Source organism: Xenopus tropicalis, chromosome 4 (genome assembly GCF_000004195.4).
Source record: "Xenopus tropicalis strain Nigerian chromosome 4, UCB_Xtro_10.0, whole genome shotgun sequence".
Classification (NCBI taxonomy): Eukaryota; Metazoa; Chordata; class Amphibia; order Anura; family Pipidae; genus Xenopus; species Xenopus tropicalis.
In genome coordinates this window covers 148351401-148371018 of record NC_030680.2, presented here as the reverse complement: position 1 = coordinate 148371018, position 19618 = coordinate 148351401, and the positions used below count along the sequence as shown (strand labels likewise).

General features: G+C 46.5%; 2 protein-coding genes across 7 annotated transcripts in view; both read right to left on the bottom strand.

Moving 5' to 3' along the window:
• Nucleotides 1–2538: 2538 nt before the first annotated feature.
• On the bottom strand, nt 2539–4891 carry LOC105947030 (protein ATP6V1FNB). Its single transcript, XM_012961783.3, has 2 exons — nt 4287–4891; nt 2539–2833 (listed from the first exon to the last, which is right to left on the bottom strand). Exons 1-2 carry the CDS (start codon nt 4708–4710, stop codon nt 2715–2717), a joined length of 543 nt encoding a protein of 180 aa, XP_012817237.1. The 5' UTR covers nt 4711–4891; the 3' UTR covers nt 2539–2714.
• A 1476-nt stretch (nt 4892–6367) lies between these two features.
• The window catches only part of flnb (filamin B), a 169771-nt gene continuing 156520 nt past the window's right edge, over nt 6368–19618 (bottom strand). For 5 of the 6 annotated variants that reach the window (XM_004914170.4, XM_031901250.1, XM_031901251.1 and 2 more), the window contains 7 exons: nt 19361–19498; nt 19137–19252; nt 14831–14963; nt 14507–14683; nt 11677–11895; nt 9733–9936; nt 6368–8825 (listed from right to left, as the gene is read on the bottom strand). In XM_004914170.4, coding sequence (XP_004914227.1) covers nt 8638–8825; nt 9733–9936; nt 11677–11895; nt 14507–14683; nt 14831–14963; nt 19137–19252; nt 19361–19498 — 1175 coding nt within the window. In that variant the 3' untranslated portion in view covers nt 6368–8637. Of the gene's footprint in view, nt 8826–9732; nt 9937–10083; nt 10269–11676; nt 11896–14506; nt 14684–14830; nt 14964–19136; nt 19253–19360; nt 19499–19618 lie in introns of those variants that run through there. The other variant, XM_031901252.1, reaches the window with a different exon arrangement.

Here is a 19618-nt window from a genome sequence, read left to right as displayed (position 1 = left end):
AAGGAGAATCCTCGACCCGACACCGGCACCTTTTGCCCATAACTCACTGTGGTTCCCAAACTGACAGTCAGAACGGACCCCCGGGCGTTATATAGCACTGACTGTCTGTTTATATTCTCCTGAAACCATGGAGCAGAAGCCGGCTAATTTAGAGCCACTGTGCCCGGGGCAGAACTTTCTGCAGGGTCAGGCTGGGGGGGGTGCATGGCCCACCAGGGCTGCCACCCCAGGGGCCCCACCCCACCCAATGGAGCCCAGCCGTGGCCCCCTACTCTTACTCAGGGAGATCTGCGGACTGGCAGGGATGGGGTCTGGCCCAGTCTGACCCAGGCTCTATGAACAATCAGTAATTAATGCCCCCTAATAAATATAAGTGTGCCGGGGGGAGTATCTGCCAGGAGTCCCTATAGTCTCCCTGTGTGGGTTCCCTCCCATACTGCAGGCTAATTGCCTCCTCATGAAGCTGAAAGGGTCCTTGGATTGTAAGCTCACTGGGGCAGTGACTGATTGTAGGGACCTATAGGGTTAACAATCCCTATAGCTATAAACCCTATTTCCATTGTTACTGGGTAGAAGCCCATGTATCAATTTTTCCTATTTATATGTTGTACTCAGAGTTGGACCAGCCCAGAACCAATCCCCACCGGCACTGCCCAGGCCACTAATCTGCCTCCCCTGGTTGCTGTTCCCTTTCCCCCAGTGCCCCAGAGGTAGGTATACTGTATGGTCCCCCAGTCCAACCCTGATTGTACTTTATTGGCCCATAGGCAGGGTCAGACTGCGGGTATGCGAGCCCATTGTGGCTACCACATGAGGGCCCCCCCACACACCCCCAGGGGCCCCTGCCACCCACACACTCCCCCCTCCCCCTCAGGGCCCCTGTCCCCACCAACATAAGTGCACTGGGATTGGTTCTGGGCCAGTGGGGTTTTTTACTGGTGTCCCACCTGCCCAGCCCATAGGTATGACCACTTCCTGCCACTCTTTAATACAGTGTTTAGCAGGGGGTGGATCTTCCATCTTGGCCTTCAGCAGTCGATGTGTGCGCACAGCATAAGTGAGTTGTAGTTGCACTACCTCCCCCTTGATACTCCCACATAGAGCCCACTGTACCCCATGCTCTATAGCCAGTCTAGCTGCTCATTGGCTGTTTTACAGCCAGAAAGGGGTTATGGGTTTTTTCAGCAGGAAGGAAGTAGAGAGATGAGCAGCAGTAAATACATTCCCCCGTGCAGACCATAAACAAACTCCTCCCCACAGCCGATTCCCCCAGTGGGTCAGGCCCAGGAATGGTGCCGGATAATAAAAGCCCAGGACACAATTACGGTGCCGACTCCTTTGGGCGAGTTTGGTTGCCGTGGCACCGATTCATATCATTATGGTTCCTGGGCGCCCCAGGGCCTATTCTGGGAATGAGGCACAAACCCATTGTCCTGTTGCTATGGAGGTACAGTAACAATGTACAGTACAGTGTAACCAGCTCCGTATTTACTGTTACACGTTCAGTTCTGTGCAAACAGCGAAACCCAGAGACTCTTGTTATTTTTGCAAATCAAATTATTGTAATATGGAACGTGAGAGGCAGGATTATCCATTCAGGGCTGGTATTCCCTTGTACTAAGCACAATTCAGCAGGAACAGCTCCCTAAGTTTGCTCATAGCCTGTACAGAGAGATACCATAAAACTATAGCACATAGGGATTCCCCTGTACTAAGCACAATTCAGCAGGAACAGCCCCCTAAGTTTGCTCATAGCCTGTACAGAGAGATACCATAAAACTATGGCACATAGGGATTCCCCTGTACTAAGCACAATTCAGCAGGAACAGCCCCCTAAGTTTGCCCATAGCCTGTATAGAAAGATACCATAAAACTATGGCACATAGGGATTCCCCTGTACTAAGCACAATTCAGCAGGAACAGCCCCCTAAGTTTGCTCATAGCCTGTACAGAGAGACACCATAAAACTATGACACATAGGGATTCCCCTGTACTAAGCACAATTCAGCAGGAACAGCCCCCTAAGTTTGCTCATAGCCTGTACAGAGAGACACCATAAAACTATGGCACATAGGGATTCCCCTGTACTAAGCACAATTCAGCAGGAACAGCCCCCTAAGATTGCCCATAGCCTGTACAGAGAGATACCATAAAACTATGGCACATAGGGATTCCCCTGTACTAAGCACAATTCAGCAGGAACAGCCCCCTAAGTTTGCTCATAGCCTGTACAGAGAGACACCATAAAACTATGGCACATAGGGATTCCCCTGTACTAAGCACAATTCAGCAGGAACAGCCCCCTAAGATTGCCCATAGCCTGTACAGAGAGATACCATAAAACTATGGCACATAGGGATTCCCCTGTACTAAGCACAATTCAGCAGGAACAGCCCCCTAAGTTTGCTCATAGCCTGTACAGAGAGATACCATAAAACTATGGCACATAGGGATTCCCCTGTACTAAGCACAATTCAGCAGGAACAGCACTGCATTTTGGGAGCTGTAGTTGTACAACCTCAGAGAGATGAAAAATGCGTCATTAAAATCAGAGTTAATTTATTGGAGAGACACAAACAGGTTAATAAAGTCCATTGGTCGGATACAGGGAATTGCACGTGAGCTCAGCCCCCCCTCGGCCCCCCCAGCAGCAGATTAAAGGCCACACACACCAGGCGCGAAGTTGAACACAAATATGAAACCAAAGGCCTCGCTCAGAGCATCCGGTCTGTGAATTGGGGGAGAGAGACGACTCCATTCCGGCTATAGAATGTGTCCCGCACTATCTTGCACCTCCCCTGCACCGGCGCCTTCACCTCTCCCACCATCTCATCTGCAACACAAACAGCCGGGGTACAGTAAGGGTCTCTGGGCCCCGAGCCATGTGGGGCAAGGTGGCAATAGGGGGGCAAGATGGAGACAGTAGGGCAAGATGGAGACAGCAGGGCAAGATGGAGACAGCAGGGCAAGATGGAGACAGCAGGGCAAGATGGAGACAGCAGGGCAAGATGGAGACAGTAGGACAAGATGGAGACAGTAGGGCAAGATGGAGACAGTAGGGCAAGATGGAGACAGTAGGGCAAGATGGAGACAGCAGGGCAAGATGGAGACAGCAGGGCAAGATGGAGAGAGTAGGACAAGATGGAGACAGAAGGGCAAGATGGAGACAGTAGGGACAGATGGAGACAGTAGGACAAGATGGAGACAGTAGGACAAGATGGAGACAGTAGGACAAGATGGAGACAGTAGGGCAAGATGGAGACAGTAGGGCAAGATGGAGACAGTAGGGCAAGATGGAGACAGCAGGGCAAGATGGAGACAGCAGGGCAAGATGGAGACAGCAGGACAAGATGGAGACAGTAGGGCAAGATGGAGACAGTAGGGCAAGATGGAGACAGTAGGGACAGATGGAGACAGTAGGACAAGATGGAGACAGTAGGGCAAGATGGAGACAGTAGGACAAGATGGAGACAGTAGGGCAAGATGGAGACAGTAGGGCAAAATGGAGACAGTAGGGCAAGATGGAGACAGTAGGGCAAGATGGCAGAAATACAGCTTAACAGCACTGGCAATACTTTATATCTATGCAGCCCTCCAGTTGCTTCCAGCACCCATCTATCTCTCATGTATTCTATCTATCTATTTATCTATCTATCTACTGACTGTCTATCTATCTATCTATCTATCTACAGTATCTACTGTCTGTCTATCTATCTATCCATATCTATCTATCAATCTATTATCTATCTATCTACTGTCTATCTATCGTCTGTCTATCTATCGTCTATCTATCTACAGTATCTACTGTCTATCTATCTATCTATCGTCTGTCTATCTATCTATCTATCTATCTATCTATCTATCTATCTATCTACAGTATCTACTGTCTGTCTATCTATCTATCTATCTATGTATCCATATCTATCTATCAGTCTATTATCTATCTATCTATCTATCTATCTATCTATCTATCTATCTATGTATCGTCTGTCTATCTATCTATCTATCTATCTATCTATCTATCTATCTACAGTTGCTATTTAGGATTACACTTTGTATTTAGATCTATTTTGCTTTCGCCCCAAATGCCCTGATACTGGCGGCCCGGGGCAAATGCCGTTTCTCTCTTACCCTTTAAACATCCCCTAAAACAATCAAATCTGTTCTTGCACTGAATCTGCTCCCTGGTTGCCAGGATGCATGACCCCTAGTAACCAGGAGAATGTTCTGCCTGTAGAGTGGAAGCTAAAAGAAGGGGTTGGAGGTTAACCCTGTAAGTTCCGTACCTAGTCTCCAGCCATAGTCCCAGGAGGAGAGCATGGGGTGCGGATATTTCTGTTCTGGGCTCAGCTCCTTCCTTCTCCTCAGATACAGGGACCTGCCCTTTCCCTCCTTGGAGAAGCCATCATAGAGTAGCCTGGAGGTGCGCGGGGTGGCAGCCCTCATCTCCCCCAGCCCCCCCTCTTCTGGGAGGCCACAGGCCGGCTCCTCCGGTGGCTTCACTACCAGTCTCTTGGGGACATTAATAGGGGGGAGCAGGGTGGTCCCAATATTGGGAAGGGACCCTTCTTTCCTCTTCCTGCTTCTCTCGGGGGGGTTCTGGGGGTGCTCCTCCTTGTACCTCAGTTTCCAGTACATCCTGGAGGCCGTTTCCTTCTCAATCAGCTCCTTCCAGCAGTTCTGGTTCCTGGTGGTGAGAAGCTCCTTCATCCTCAGCTCCGGGGGGGCCGCTTGGGTAATAGGCCTGAATGTGCTGGGGGGCTGGATGGGATCCAACACAGGCAGCAGGGACTTGTGCAATGGGATAAGCTGGTCCTGCTCTCAGGGAAGTTTATTGTGGGTCTCCTGGGAGACAGTCTCTGTGTGAAACCCGACACAGAGGAAGGAGGTGTACTGTGTCTGAATCTGAAATTAGACTGCACCGAGAATATACTGCCCCATGAGGGAGGGGTTTTTATTGTAGGGCTTGTGCCCTGGGGTATGTCAGTGACTTCTAATATCCTTATCATTTACAGTAGGGGGTACATTATCCCTTATAATACATGAGTGATACTCAGAGTTCCCTGTATAACTCAGCCTGCAGCCTTGTGCCTTTATATGGGGGGCACAGAACCCCTCAGTGACTGCTAATATCCTTATTATTTACAGTAGGGGGTACATTATCCCTTATAATACATGAGTGATACTCAGAGTTCCCTGTATAACTCAGCCTGCAGCCTTGTGCCTTTATATGGGCACAGAACCCCTCAGTGACTGCTAATATCCTTATCATTTACAGTAGGGGGTACATTATCCCTTATAATACATGAGTGATACTCAGAGTTCCCTGTATAACTCAGCCTGCAGCCTTGTGCCTTTATATGGGGGGCACAGAACCCCTCAGTGACTGCTAATATCCTTATCATTTACAGTAGGGGGTACATTATCCCTTATAATACATGAGGGATACTCAGAGTTCCCTGTATAACTCAGCCTGCAGCCTTGTGCCTTTATATGGGCACAGAACCCCTCAGTGACTGCTAATATCCTTATCATTTACAGTAGGGGGTACATTATCCCTTATAATACATGAGTGATACTCAGAGTTCCCTGTATAACTCAGCCTGCAGCCTTGTGCCTTTATATGGGCACAGAACCCCTCAGTGACTGCTAATATCCTTATCATTTACAGTAGGGGGTACATTATCCCTTATAATACATGAGTGATACTCAGAGTTCCCTGTATAACTCAGCCTGCAGCCTTGTGCCTTTATATGGGGGGCACAGAACCCCTCAGTGACTGCTAATATCCTTATCATTTACAGTAGGGGGTACATTATCCCTTATAATACATGAGTGATACTCAGAGTTCCCTGTATAACTCAGCCTGCAGCCTTGTGCCTTTATATGGGCACAGAACCCCTCAGTGACTGCTAATATCCTTATCATTTACAGTAGGGGGTACATTATCCCTTATAATACATGAGTGATACTCAGAGTTCCCTGTATAACTCAGCCTGCAGCCTTGTGCCTTTATATGGGGGGCACAGAACCCCTCAGTGACTGCTAATATCCTTATCATTTACAGTAGGGGGTACATTATCCCTTATAATACATGAGTGATACTCAGAGTTCCCTGTATAACTCAGCCTGCAGCCTTGTGCCTTTATATGGGGGGCACAGAACCCCTCAGTGACTGCTAATATCCTTATCATTTACAGTAGGGGGTACATTATCCCTTATAATACATGAGTGATACTCAGAGTTCCCTGTATAACTCAGCCTGCAGCCTTGTGCTTGTGGGTGAAAGTGCAAGTAAAGAGACGGCCATAGTGAACTATTAAATGATTTATCCCTAATAGGAGGAGTGACACCAACACAAAGAGGATTTATTTGATGCTATTTATTTATATCCTGTTTTCTGACATCATTCATGAAAGTCACATGACCAGCGACCTCACAGGCAGACAAGACAGCGAGATTGCGTTGCAGACTGCAGCGTTTATTCCAGTTTATTTGTTTACAAGGAGAATTTCACAGTGAGGCACAAAGCACAAACGGAGCATCACAAACTCACGAGCAAATGTATCTGAAAATAGTGTTTCACGTGTACTAAATGCCCCGCGGGGGGGTGACTGGGCGGAGCCACTAGGGGGCAATAGGAGGTTTCTCTGTACAAAGGACGCCATGACTTTGTAATTCATTTCAGCCACTAAAAATGAGATTTTACCATTAAATGAGAGTGTGAGCACCCGGGCCGGTACCCCAAGCCAGCACTGTGAGCTTGAGTTACAGGGATAATGTGTGATAATATTCTGCAGCCCCCACATGTATCATAGGAGCCCCCAAGGGTGCTGGGAGTTGTATGTACGTAAAAGTGTGAGCCCTCTAGATAAGCCGTGGGTGGATATAAACTCTGTGCCAGCAATTCCAGTTAATAAGGTGCCCTGAATCCCATTTGTTGTAAGGATTGGGGCACCAAAAATTCCTTCTCTGGAGCTGCCATATTGGTTACTGATACTAAGGGCAAGTTTGAGAGAGGAGGTCACTTGCCACCAGTGCCTGGTATTCTTCCCATAGAGCTTTAGCCTAAGGAGTGGCCTTCGGAGAAGCCTAGGGAGAGGCCTATAGAAAGGCCTATGGAGAAGCCTAGGGTGGGCCTATAGAAAGGCCTATGGAGAAGCCTAGGGAGAGGCCTATAGAAAGGCCTATGGAGAAGCCTAGGGTGGGCCTATAGAAGGCCTACAGAGAAGCCTAGGGAGGGCCTATAGAAAGGCCTATGGAGAATCCTAGGGTGGGCCTATAGAAAGGCCTATGGAGAAGCCTAGGGAGAGGCCTATGGAGAAGCCTAGGGTGGGCCTATAGAAAGGCCTACAGAGAAGCCTAGGGTGGGACTATAGAAAGGCCTATGGAGAAGCCTAGGGTGGGGCCTATAGAAAGGCCTACGGAGAAGCCTAGGGAGGGCCTAAAGAAAGGCCTACGGAGGAGAAGTCTAAGGAGAGGCCTATGGAGAAGCCTAGGGAGAGGCCTATGGAGAAGCCTAGGGAGAGGCCTATGGAGAAGCCTAAGGAGAGGCCTAAAGAAAGGCCTACGGAGGAGAAGTCTAAGGAGAGGCCTATGGAGAAGCCTAGGGAGAGGCCTATGGAGAAGCCTAGGGAGAGGCCTATGGAGAAGCCTAAGGAGAGGCCTATGGAGAGGCCTATGGAGAAGCCTAAGGAGAGGCCTATGGAGAAGCCTAAGGAGAGGCCTATGGAGAAGCCTAAGGAGAAGCTAAAGGAGAGGCCTAAGGAGAGGCCATACCCCTAATTCATTATAGATTAGTGAGCTTATAAACAGAATATATAACAGGGGCTTCTAAAACCCGTGGGCTCAGTACAATCTGCCCCAGACCTGGGGGCTCATGGGAAAAACCCTGTCTGGGAACTGCTTAGTGTTTTCGCAACGTAAAGGAAACCTTAGCCGGACCGACGGCCATCGCTTGTGTGCCAGGCAGGGCCCCCAAACAGATGGAAAAGCCCCCCTCTAGTTTCCTGTATGGAAACCATATCATATGGGCACTGGTTCCCTGGAACAATTGCTATAAAAGTGCTGGTTCCAGTATTTGAGTAGTGTTACTGGCTGTAGAATTAAGGCTCCACCCTGTAGAATTAAGCTCCACCCCCTAAGAGAAACAATATGGCAGCTCTTACCTTCATGCCAGTTATGGAGGCTGCAGCCCCAGGCACAGGAGGCACATGTGACCAGCCCCTGCCGGGGGCACTTGGGGTTAAATCATAGTGAGAAATGTTATTGGTCGGTGGGCAGAGATCAGAGAGAGAAGGAGGGATCAGTAGTTATAATGTGTCGTTCCAGTTTATTCTCATTTCTATCTAAACACTGGGAATGGACAGTGATTGGCTGCTGTGGTCACGGCTCTCGGCGCGGCAGGGGTTAATAACATTACAGACATAAATAAACCCATGTGCAGTGAAAGACTGAAAGGAAAGGGGGGGGGGATAAATTATTGGCTGCTCTAAAATGCACATAAAATTTATCATTTCTATAGTATAAAAAAGTCAAATATAAAATTTTACAGAAGTTTTTCCGCTCCCGACATTTTAGCTCCATATAATCAACTATTTTTACGTGTTTTTTCTTTTTAAAGGGGAAGTGCAGGAATTACGGGACGGTGATGTGGAAGGGGCTCCCCGGAATGTGCTCCTCGCCCCACTTTACTACCAGCATGTAATCCCCTCTCTCCTTCACGTGGTAATGGACAGTGTAGTGCTTGTTCCCCAGGTGCTTGATAGAGACCTCCTCGCAGGGGAGGGTGGGGCCATGGACACCCACCAATAGGATGTTGGAACCTTAAACAGCAACAAAAGGGTTAATATATAAATTCTCTATGCAAATACAGCAGGAACGATTCACTCAGGATAAATAACAGTGAAGTCTAAATGGGGAGGGGCATGGAATCTCTAAAGCAGTGGGTGGGACTAGAATGCTCTGATGGAGCTTACAGAGGAGGGGCATGGAATCTCTAAAGCAGTGGGTGGGACTAGAATGCTCTGATGGCAGTTTACGGGGAGGGGCATGGAATCTCTAAAGCAGTGGGTGGGACTAGAATGCTCTGATGGAGCTTACGGGGGAGGGGCATGGAATCTCTAAAGCAGTGGGTGGGACTAGAATGCTCTGATGGAGCTTACGGGGGAGGGGCATGGAATCTCTAAAGCAGTGGGTGGGACTAGAACACTCTGATTAAAGTGACACGCATTTTTTTTTTTACTTCTGCCTTATTTATTACAGTATGGCAACTAAAATCTTAGGGAGCATTTAGTCGAGTGAGGCATCAAAATACTGCAAATGTCATTTATAGTGGCAAAACCCATGCAGCGAGTTAATGTACAGGGAGGGGAGGAGCTGATTTAGGGTGGGGCATTTAACCTGGTTCTCTCAGGTGTTGGTGGGGCAGTTGGACGACTGCAGGCTGCAAATGCCCAAATAACATACATTTGTCTTCTTAGATTGTCACCCCAAGCCTGGAGCAACACCCGGTGCCCTGCAACTACTAATTAATGGGCACCTTTTATCAACAATGGGCAAATTATCCTGTGGGCAGTAACCCATAGCAACCAGCGATTGCCTTTTTTCAGCCAACTGCAGGTAGAACAATGAATGCAATTTGATTGGTTGCCATGGGTTACTGCCCACACCCAATTTGTTGAGGGTTAATAAATGACCCCCATTGAATTGTTGAATGACAAGTGCCCTTACCTGCTTTACTGCAATCCACGGTAAAAGTGCTCTTCTGCCCCAGGAAAGCTTTAGACAGGCCGGCCCCTTTGGATGTCACTTTGGTGGCGTCTGATGCAAATCTCGGCAAAGCGCTGTAGGTGGTCTCGGTGGAAGCCCGGGTCACAGACTGGACGATGATAGAGGAGGTCTCGCTGGTACCCCCAATACCCACAAGGCGCTGACCTAACAAAGAAAGGCAAAGGAAGACATAAGGTTAGAACTGGGTAACGGACTGTTCAGCCTTAGGGAGAGACAGTTAGCAACTTTGCATCATGGGAATATTTTAGGGTAATCCCGATGGAGTTGGGCAGAACACAGAGGGAATATTTTGCCTGGAATTAGAGTTTAGTCTGAGCAAACATTGCTGTTAGGGGAGATTATTACACAAGGTTGAAGTGACATAATGATATGAATAAATACAATAAAGCGGCCGGCCACACCCACACAGTTACCTTCTCCGCCTGCCTGGTGTGTGGGGGGGGCACCCTCCTCCGGCTCTGGGGCAGGGATATCACCTAATAACAAATTATATACCCATGTTACAATGAAACTCCAGGGCCCTAGGAACATTCTCATGCTCTGATTGGCTGCTTGTGTTACAGGTCTGTTATACAAACACAATTAAAGGGGCGGTTCACCTTTGCGTTAACTTTCAATGTTATAGAACGGCCAGTTCTGAGCAACTTTTCAGTTGGTCTTCGTTTTTTTATCCTTTATACTTTTTAAATTATTTGCCTGCTTCTGACTCTTTGCAGCTTTCAAATGGGGGTCACTGACCCCGGCAGCCAAACCCTATTGCTCTGTGAGGCTCCAGTTTTATTGTTATTGTTACTTTTTATTCCTTATCTTTCTATTCAGTCCCTCCCCTATTCATATATCAGTCACTCTCTCAAACAACTCCCTGGTTACTAAGGTAAATTGTACCCTAGCAACCAGATAACTACTGAAATTCTAAACTGGAGAGCTGCCTAACAAAAAGTAAAATCATTTAAAAACTACAAATAATAAAAAATGAAGACCAATTGCAAAGTGTCTCAGAATATTGCTCTCTACATCGTACTAAAAGGTAAGGTGAACAAACCCTTTAAGTGAGGCTTTTATTTCTGGTCCCCGGTATAACACTGAGGCACTAAGTGCTCGGGGGGGCCACGTAAGAACCTGAAAAAAAATAAAACCTGGGGTAAAACTGCAAGATGTATGTGTACCGGGGGCTTAAGAGTAGCAGAGAGGGGCAACAAGGTTCATAAGCAGATTCTATGTGATTCAATAGGACTGTATGTCTAAACTGACCCCCAGTTGATATACTTGCTGAGTCGGTCTGGCAGCAAAGTCAAACTTGGCCAAAGTGGCCGACCAAACCCGGGCATGTATATGGGCAGCTTTCCTATAGTCAGAGACTAAAGGTGGCCAAGTGAGCGGATCTTCTCCCGATATCCCCACCTACGGGTGGGCAATATCGGGCGAATTAAAATGACAGTAATAGGCACAGTCGGCTCGTTGATGCGGTCCCCCATCCGACTAAATTTTTTAACCTACCCGATCGTTATCTGGCCAATTCCAGGCCAGATGTCGGTCGGGCAGGTCTGTCGTTAGTGCCCATACACGGGCCGATAAGCTGCCAAATTGGGCTCTAAGGGACCCATATCAGCAGCTAGAATCAGCCCGTTTATGGGCACCTTTAGTCTGTGAGGTCTGATGACCAGGGAAGCGGTTACATTAAGTTTCCCTTTTAGACATATTTACTATGGTGTGTAAGCCACCATCACCGGTGATGTTGCCCATAGCAACCAATTAGATTTAAATGTTCACCTACAAGTTAGGAAACAAAAGCACAGACCTGATTGGTTGCTATCATCTTTGATGGTGGCTTACACACTATAATAAATACGCCCCCTCATGTAGTGAGCAGAGCAGGGAACTGACCTGTGACCTTGGCCTTGAAAGGGCTGCCGACAATGTGGTTGGGCCCGCCGTATTTCACTCCTATCATGTAAATTCCTGGCGCCATTGGCGTGTAGAGAACTCTGTATCCTTCTGGGCATTCCTTGCACTCCATCGTTACCTTGGACGGCCCCTCAATTGTCACTGACAGGGCCCCTGGTCCGGCTTTGCTTGTATTAATGATAAACTCCGATTGTTTGCCTGCCCGGGGCAAGAGGATAAAGGAAATATAGCTTCATTACTGATATAAATATATATTTTAGAACAGTAGAGAAATGACAAGGGGGAACATCAGTACAGGTATTGGACCCCTTTTCCGGAAACCCATTATCCGGAAAGCTCCAAATTACGGAAAGCCTGTCTCCCATAGACTCCATTTTAATCAAATAATTCAGAATTTTAAAACTGATTTCCTTTTTCTCTGTAATAATAAAACAGTACCTTGTACTTGATCCCAACTAAGATATAATTACCCCTTATTGGGGCAGAACAGCCCTATTGGGTTTAATTCATGGTTAAATGATTCCCTTTTCTCTGTAATAATAAAACAGTACCTGTACTTGATCCCAACTAAGATATAATTACCCCTTATTGGGGGCAGAACAGTCCTATTGGGTTTATTTCATGGTTAAATGATTCCCTTTTCTCTGTAATAATAAAACAGTACCTGTACTTGATCCCAACTAAGATATAATTACCCCTTATTGGGGGCAGAACAGCCCTATTGGGTTTATTTCATGGTTAAATGATTCCCTTTTCTCTGTAATAATAAAACAGTACCTGTACTTGATCCCAACTAAGATATAATTACCCCTTATTGGGGGCCAGACAGCCCTATTGGGTTTATTTCATGGTTAAATGATTCCCTTTTCTCTGTAATAATAAAACAGTACCTGTACTTGATCCCAACTAAGATATAATTACCCCTTATTGGGGGAAGAACAGCCCTATTGGGTTTATTTCATGGTTAAATGATTCCCTTTTCTCTGTAATAATAAAACAGTACCTGTACTTGATCCCAACTAAGATATAATTACCCCTTATTGGGGCAGAACAGCCCTATTGGGTTTATTTCATGGTTAAATGATTCCCTTTTCTCTGTAATAATAAAACAGTACCTGTACTTGATCCCAACTAAGATATAATTACCCCTTATTGGGGCAGAACAGCCCTATTGGGTTTATTTCATGGTTAAATGATTCCCTTTTCTCTGTAATAATAAAACAGTACCTGTACTTGATCCCAACTAAGATATAATTACCCCTTATTGGGGCAGAACAGCCCTATTGGGTTTATTTAATGGTTAAATGATTCCCTTTTCTCTGTAATAATAAAACAGTACCTGTACTTGATCCCAACTAAGATATAATTACCCCTTATTGGGGCAGAACAGCCCTATTGGGTTTATTTCATGGTTAAATGATTCCCTTTTCTCTGTAATAATAAAACAGTACCTGTACTTGATCCCAACTAAGATATAAATAATCCTTATTGGATGCAAAACAATCCTATTGGGGTTAATGTTTTATTGATTTTTTTAGCAAACTTAAGGTATGAGGATCCAAATTACAGAAAGACCCCTTATCCGGAATACCCTAGGTACCGAGCATTCTGGATAACGGGTCCTATACCTGTAGTTGAAGAGGGTTAAAGCGGCAGTTAAGTGAGCCTGTAATATCCAAATCTCACCACTAGATGGGGTTAGACATCTGCGACAACCAGCGGACGGAAACTATCTTGCTATGAACCATAACAACATGCCTGCATGTTACTACCTGCTGAACTGGAAGTGCTGCTTCATGTCCCAAGGCGTGATTGGCCGACTGCCCACAGGCCTAATCTGACAGATACTCGCTTGCTAATGATGAGGCCACACAGGAAATGGATTAATCAGCGGTGGCCGAGGAGCAGGCCGTTTCCGCACGAATGAGTTATATTTAGCCCATTTTCTGTCTGTATAACCCTAAATAAATGTATCTGTTCTGAAACAAAGGGGAGTTTTCTCAGGGGAACCAAATGTCCCTGTTCCTTATCAGGCGGCGCAGGCAGACACAACTGAGATCTTGCTGCCAGAACATCCAACTGTCAGTTCTGCGGCCCCCGTGCAACAGCCCCTGCTGTATGTTCTGCGCTGATAACCCAGGCTGAATGATAATGGCTAATGGGGGGGGTGGGAGAATAAACGAGAAACCAGGCCGGTGCCATTTCTCTAAGTAGGAGAAACCCCTTCTGGCATCTCGTGTGTCCAGGGGTTACATTTACCGAGTTAACTTTAGTATGGTGTAGAGAGTGATATTCTGAGACAATTTGCAATTGGTCTTCATTTTTTATAGTTTTTTAGTTACTTCACTTTTTGTTAAGCAGCTCTCCAGTTTGGAGTTTCAGCAGCTATCTGGTTGCTAGGGTCCAAATTACCTTAGTAACCAGGATTGAAAGACTGATATATGAATAGGAGAGGGACTGAATAAAAACATTTGTTATAAAAAGTAACAATAACAATAAAACTGGAGCCTCATAGAGAAATAGTTTTTGGCTGCCGGGGTCAGTGAACCCCCCCCCCCTTCCCGTGCGATAGCTGGTAAGACTTAAAAGAAGAAGGCAAATAGATCAAAAACCATAATAAATAAGTAATGAAGACCAAATGAAAAGTTGCTAGAATTAGGCCATTCTATAACATACTAAAGGTTAACGGCTGCCATCTTTACACTGGGGCTAAGCCATGCCCACGGGCAGGGGGCAGTTACAATGGTTCCTACGGATCTAGTTCTACACGTGCCCCTTATTGGCTTCGCTCAGAGGGATCATTACTCACCCGTGGTACCGGTCTCCAGTCCGTCTCCGTAGGCTGTAACTAGGCCTGGGTCTCCTTCCTGTCCCGCCTCGCCAACTCGCACCTTAAATGGACTCCCTGGAACGTGGCTCCCATTAAACTTGACATCAATCATGTGGATCCCGTTCTCCCGTGGCATAAAGCGTACGGCGTACTTATCTGTTGGCACAGCGGCAACAACATTATCTTAAATCATCATAAGCGCCCTAACTAAGGGATATTCTCAGGGAACCCCTATGGCAGCTCCCACCTATATGTACAAATACAAAGGAATGCTCTGGGCACACAATAAAGGGGAAGCGTTACCTGGTTCCAGTTCAGTCACAAAGCATTCCTCCACTGCCCCAGACGGACTGTGCACCTTGGCATCAATCTTGCCCCTGGCGCCATTAAGCCGTATGGCAAAGGATGCTGGCTGATTAACCTTTAATCCAGACTCCTGAAAATAAAATATAATAAGTCGGAAAAAGCAAGAAAGGAGTTTTAGTGCGTCTGTGCGGGGCAGTCCCTGTGCGGGGCAGTCCCTGTGCGTGGCAGTCCCTGTGCAGGGCAGTCCCTGTGCGGGGCAGTCCCTGTGCGGGGCAGTTCCACGTGTGAGAAAGGGCAGGTGCCTGGCGTCCCCCCTGGCACAGCCATTAGATCTCTCTATCCAGTGAATCCTGGGGGGGCCCTCCAGCCATACTGGGATACACTTGGGTCCCCAATCAATTAAGAAAGACAATTTTCAACTTCCATTTTATTTACAAAAAGTCACATGATTTAAGGATTCGGTTTAGCCAGGGCCATGGATTTGGCCCAATCAGAATCCAGCTGAAAATCTTGGCCGAATCCCTAGATACAAATATATAGGAGAGAGGCGGACACCAGGGCACATATGTTTCGTGTACGTTGTTAGATTGTACTGTCACACACAGGCCCAAAACCTCTCTGATAGGCCAGGGCTGGATGAGGTACACTAAAAAAGGTTTAAAGGATAAATAAACCCTTACATTAATGAAAATTTGCTCAGATTGATCTACAGTTTTGAAATTGACATCAATTTTTTTTTCTCTAGTTTTCATGATATTAGCAGTTATTAAGCTGTTAATATAAAAAAATGTGAAACAACAGCGCCACCTGCTGGGCATATTGGTTGACTGCTCCCAGTTGGAAACACGTATCCTTGGTAGCATTTAGATTTAATCAGTAAGGCCACTTTAGCCTGTCCCTGCCTTGGTACCCACTCTCCCCATTCACAGTGTGTCCTTTAACTATTCAACTGCCCACAGGTATGGGATCTATTATCCAGAATGCTTGGGACCTGGTGTTTTCTGGATAAGTGATTTTCCCATAATTTGGATCACTATACCTGCTAAAAATAAATTAAACTTTAGATAAACCCAATAGGGTAATTTTGCCACTGATACAGATTTACGCAGCTCAGTTACCATCAAGTACAAGGCTCTGTGTTATTACTACAGGGAAAATGGAAATCATTGTTATTATTGATAGCTTTCTGGATAAGGGGATCCCAGATAAGGGGACTCATTGTGTGTTTTCTGAATTATTTCCCTTTTTATCCTGCCTTTTTCCAAACTGAAACTGGAAGTGTCACTCGGTTGCTAGGGTCAGTGGATCTAACAACCAAAAAGCAGAATAATTGTGAAGGGGATTTCCATTGTCATTGTCACTACTGATTAGTTTTCTTCCTTCCCTGTTTGTCCTTCATTGTGACATTCCAACAAGTGACCGGTTGCTACGGTCAGTTTAGCAACTAGACAGCAGTTTCAATGGAAAGCTGCTCATTAAAGGGGAACTCTGGCCTGCAAAGCAAAACTTGTTAAAGAGCCCCCACACAACACAGAAACCCCTAATATACCTATCACTGTAGGAATAAATCCCATGTTTATAGGCTGAAATCCAGCTGCAAAACAGTTCTACTCTTTCTGCATCATTTGAAATCCTGGCAGGGGAGGAGGGACTAAAACACTGATGTTACAAATTGTAACAACTTCCCCACAGCTTACAGGCAGCATGCAGGAACTACATAACCCACAATGCATTGCACTGGGATGTTCCTTTCCTTATTGGCATCACGTGTGCAGCAGGGGATTGTGGGATTGGGAGGAGGCAGGCTGAAGGCTGAGGGACAGGCGACTACTGTTACATTTTATTTGAGTCCCAGAGTACTCAGCCAGATCAGCAGGGGAACAAGGGGCGGGGCTTAGGGAACTGGAGTGACACGTCCCCTTTAAGGGGAAACACATTGGTGACAGCACTAGAATGGGGGACAGTTCTGCTGAGGGGGGACCCATCTATCAGAGCTACAGACGGAGACAAACTGAACTATTGCACTCAGCTTGGCTGCTACAGACACCAGTTGCCTTGTTCAACCCCACAGGAAGCGCAGCCTGCTATCAGGATATAAACACTCAGAGCAGCTGCACGGGAGAGCGGGGCCGGAGGGGATACACGGAGTCGCAGGGGGAGAGGCAACGCTTTACAGCTCTGTTGCACTGACCATACCCTAAAACTGCCTAAAATAATCAGGTCTGCTGAAACGTTAATATCTGTTCAACCAATAATCTGGGGATATAAAAATGTTCAAAACTGCAACTCCCAGTAATGCTTCACTATGCCACAGGAATGCAGGGAGTTGCAGATCTGTATAAAAGAACTCAGAAGCAATTTTATTATAGTGTTTAAGCCAACATCACCAGTGGTGTTGCCCATAGCAACCAATCAGATCTTTGCTTTTGTTTGTGGCCATACTCGGGCCGTTTCGAGACTGATTGGGCAGCTTATTTGCCCCTGTGTGGGCACCTCAGCCTACCTGACTGTCATCTGGCCTAAAATTGGGCAGGTTTGATTTTCCAGTGGATCAGGAACCACATCAGCTCTCGGTTTGACGGCGCCTGTGCCCTCCATTTTAATTTGATCATTTGCCCATAGTGCAACCTTTCCAAATGAGCGGATTGTACCGTGTATGGCCACCTTAATTTATGTTGATTGGTTGCTATGGGCAACATCACTGGTGACGTTGGCTTACAAACTATAATAATATATATGCGTGTGTATAATTGGGGACTGGTAACATTACATTGCAGTTCTCTGAAAATTCTAATGGGGAAAAATAAATTCTTTGTGGCCATGGTCGACCCTAAGCCCCTGGTGAGTTCATATCCCACTGGAGTTACACATGTGGTTTCCAGTAAAATATAAAACAAATTCATTTTGGGGTACAGGATACATCTGTGAACGTTAATACAGGAGATGTGCTGTATAAATGCTCTAGTCATGGCTGAATTGACTATTGAAAGTTCCCTGTAACATTCAGTATGCGGAGGCAAGTGATGCCCAACTTACAGCCAGTGGTCAGATTATGGGAATCACTGGGCTATAACATACTGATTGTTACTTTACAGATCAACTTCCCCTTTAATTATGGTTGTTAGGGCAAGCCAGTACAGCTGGGGGGGAGGCGCAGCAGGTAAGGAGAAAGGCAGAGGTGTATCACGTTACCAGGCTCCCAGCTAAATGCCAAAGAGGGAGACAGAATTCTGTTGGAACAGAACTACAGAATGGAGGGGGCGACACTGGTGTCATGGGGGGGGGGGGGCACAGTGTAGTTTCTCTGTCACCCTCTTTAGCTTTTAGCTGCACCATCTGGAAAGAATTCCTGTCAAAAGCTTTTAAATGAAACACAAGAAAACCATCCAAGTGCCACACTGACCAATTAACATCCTTGCAGAAACCCGACACACAGTTATGGCAACCTTCCCTGCTCTCTATTGTGCCCGCGATATTGGATCTGGGTTCTATTCAGTCTCTCGCGGGTCCTGTTACTAACGGCCCTGGCCGATTCTCCGTATCGGTGACGGTCAAACCTAGAACTACAATGGCCAGAATGCTCAGCACTACAGAGGACTCATTTGTATTCTGATACCCATGGACAGGGGCATGTAGGTAACCCCCTGCAGGGCAGCCTCAATAAATGACCCCCATCCTGTCTGCTTAAATTAAGCCTCTCCACTGATGCACTATCATGTGTCGTATGCCACTAGGGACAATTGTATTAAATGTTGTGGCATTAATGGTAGGGAATCTTTGCTTGGCCATTATGTCTTGCATCAATCAAATTACAGTGGTGAAGCCCTTGTTAAACTACAACCTGGAAAAAACCCCTGAAGAGCTGGGTTGCTGGTAGGATGCTGGGAAGTAGGGATGCACCCAATCCACTATTTTAGGATTGAGCCGAATACTGAGCTGAATCTGAATTTGGATACAAATTAGGATAAGGAAGGGTTAAAGATGTGTGTCGTGAAAACTTTTCAGTTTCCGTGTTCATGTGACAAAAAAATCACATGATTCTTAAGATTCGGATTCAGTTCGACCAGAGGAATAGATTCGGCCGAATCCAATTCCTGCTGAAAAAGGCCCAATCCCAAACGGAATCCTGGATTCAGTGCATCCCTACTGGGAAGTGTAGTGCTGCCGGGATAGCCATTTCTGGGCCTGACCTAATTCCCTGCCTTTTCCTGCCAACTCTATACAGGGATCTAGTCCCGGTGATCTGTGGAGCGCAAGGAGTTAATCGGTCAGTGTGGTGAAGTGACGTTTCCTTGTGCCTCACCTGAAGGCTGGTGACAGTGAGCCGGCGGGCATCGTCCGACGTGGCAACGATGGGAACTAGGAACGGGCTCTGGGGAATATGTTCATCGTTGAACTTGATGATCACGTCGTAGTCACCTGCAGGAAGTAGAAAGGAGAAAATGCTTAGAAACAGCGAAAACATAATGACCAACTGCAAATGTGCTTTTCCCTGCTCACTGTTAGTTTCCCCATGAACAGGCTTACCGGGCTCTTGTACTACATAGGACACCCCAGAAGAGCCATCTTTCCGGTCTTCAAATGAAATTTCTGCTTTGCTCGGGCCTTCCACAGCAATGGAGAGGCCTCCGGCACCAGCTTCGCGGGTCCATATGCTGAATTCAGCTGGAGAGTAACAGAACCGGCAATGTTATCAGACAATAGAACGTGTTCTATTTTATGATTTTAGACATGATTCTTGTAAAAGGGTTATGGAATATTCGTCTTTTCTAATTCAGTAAACTG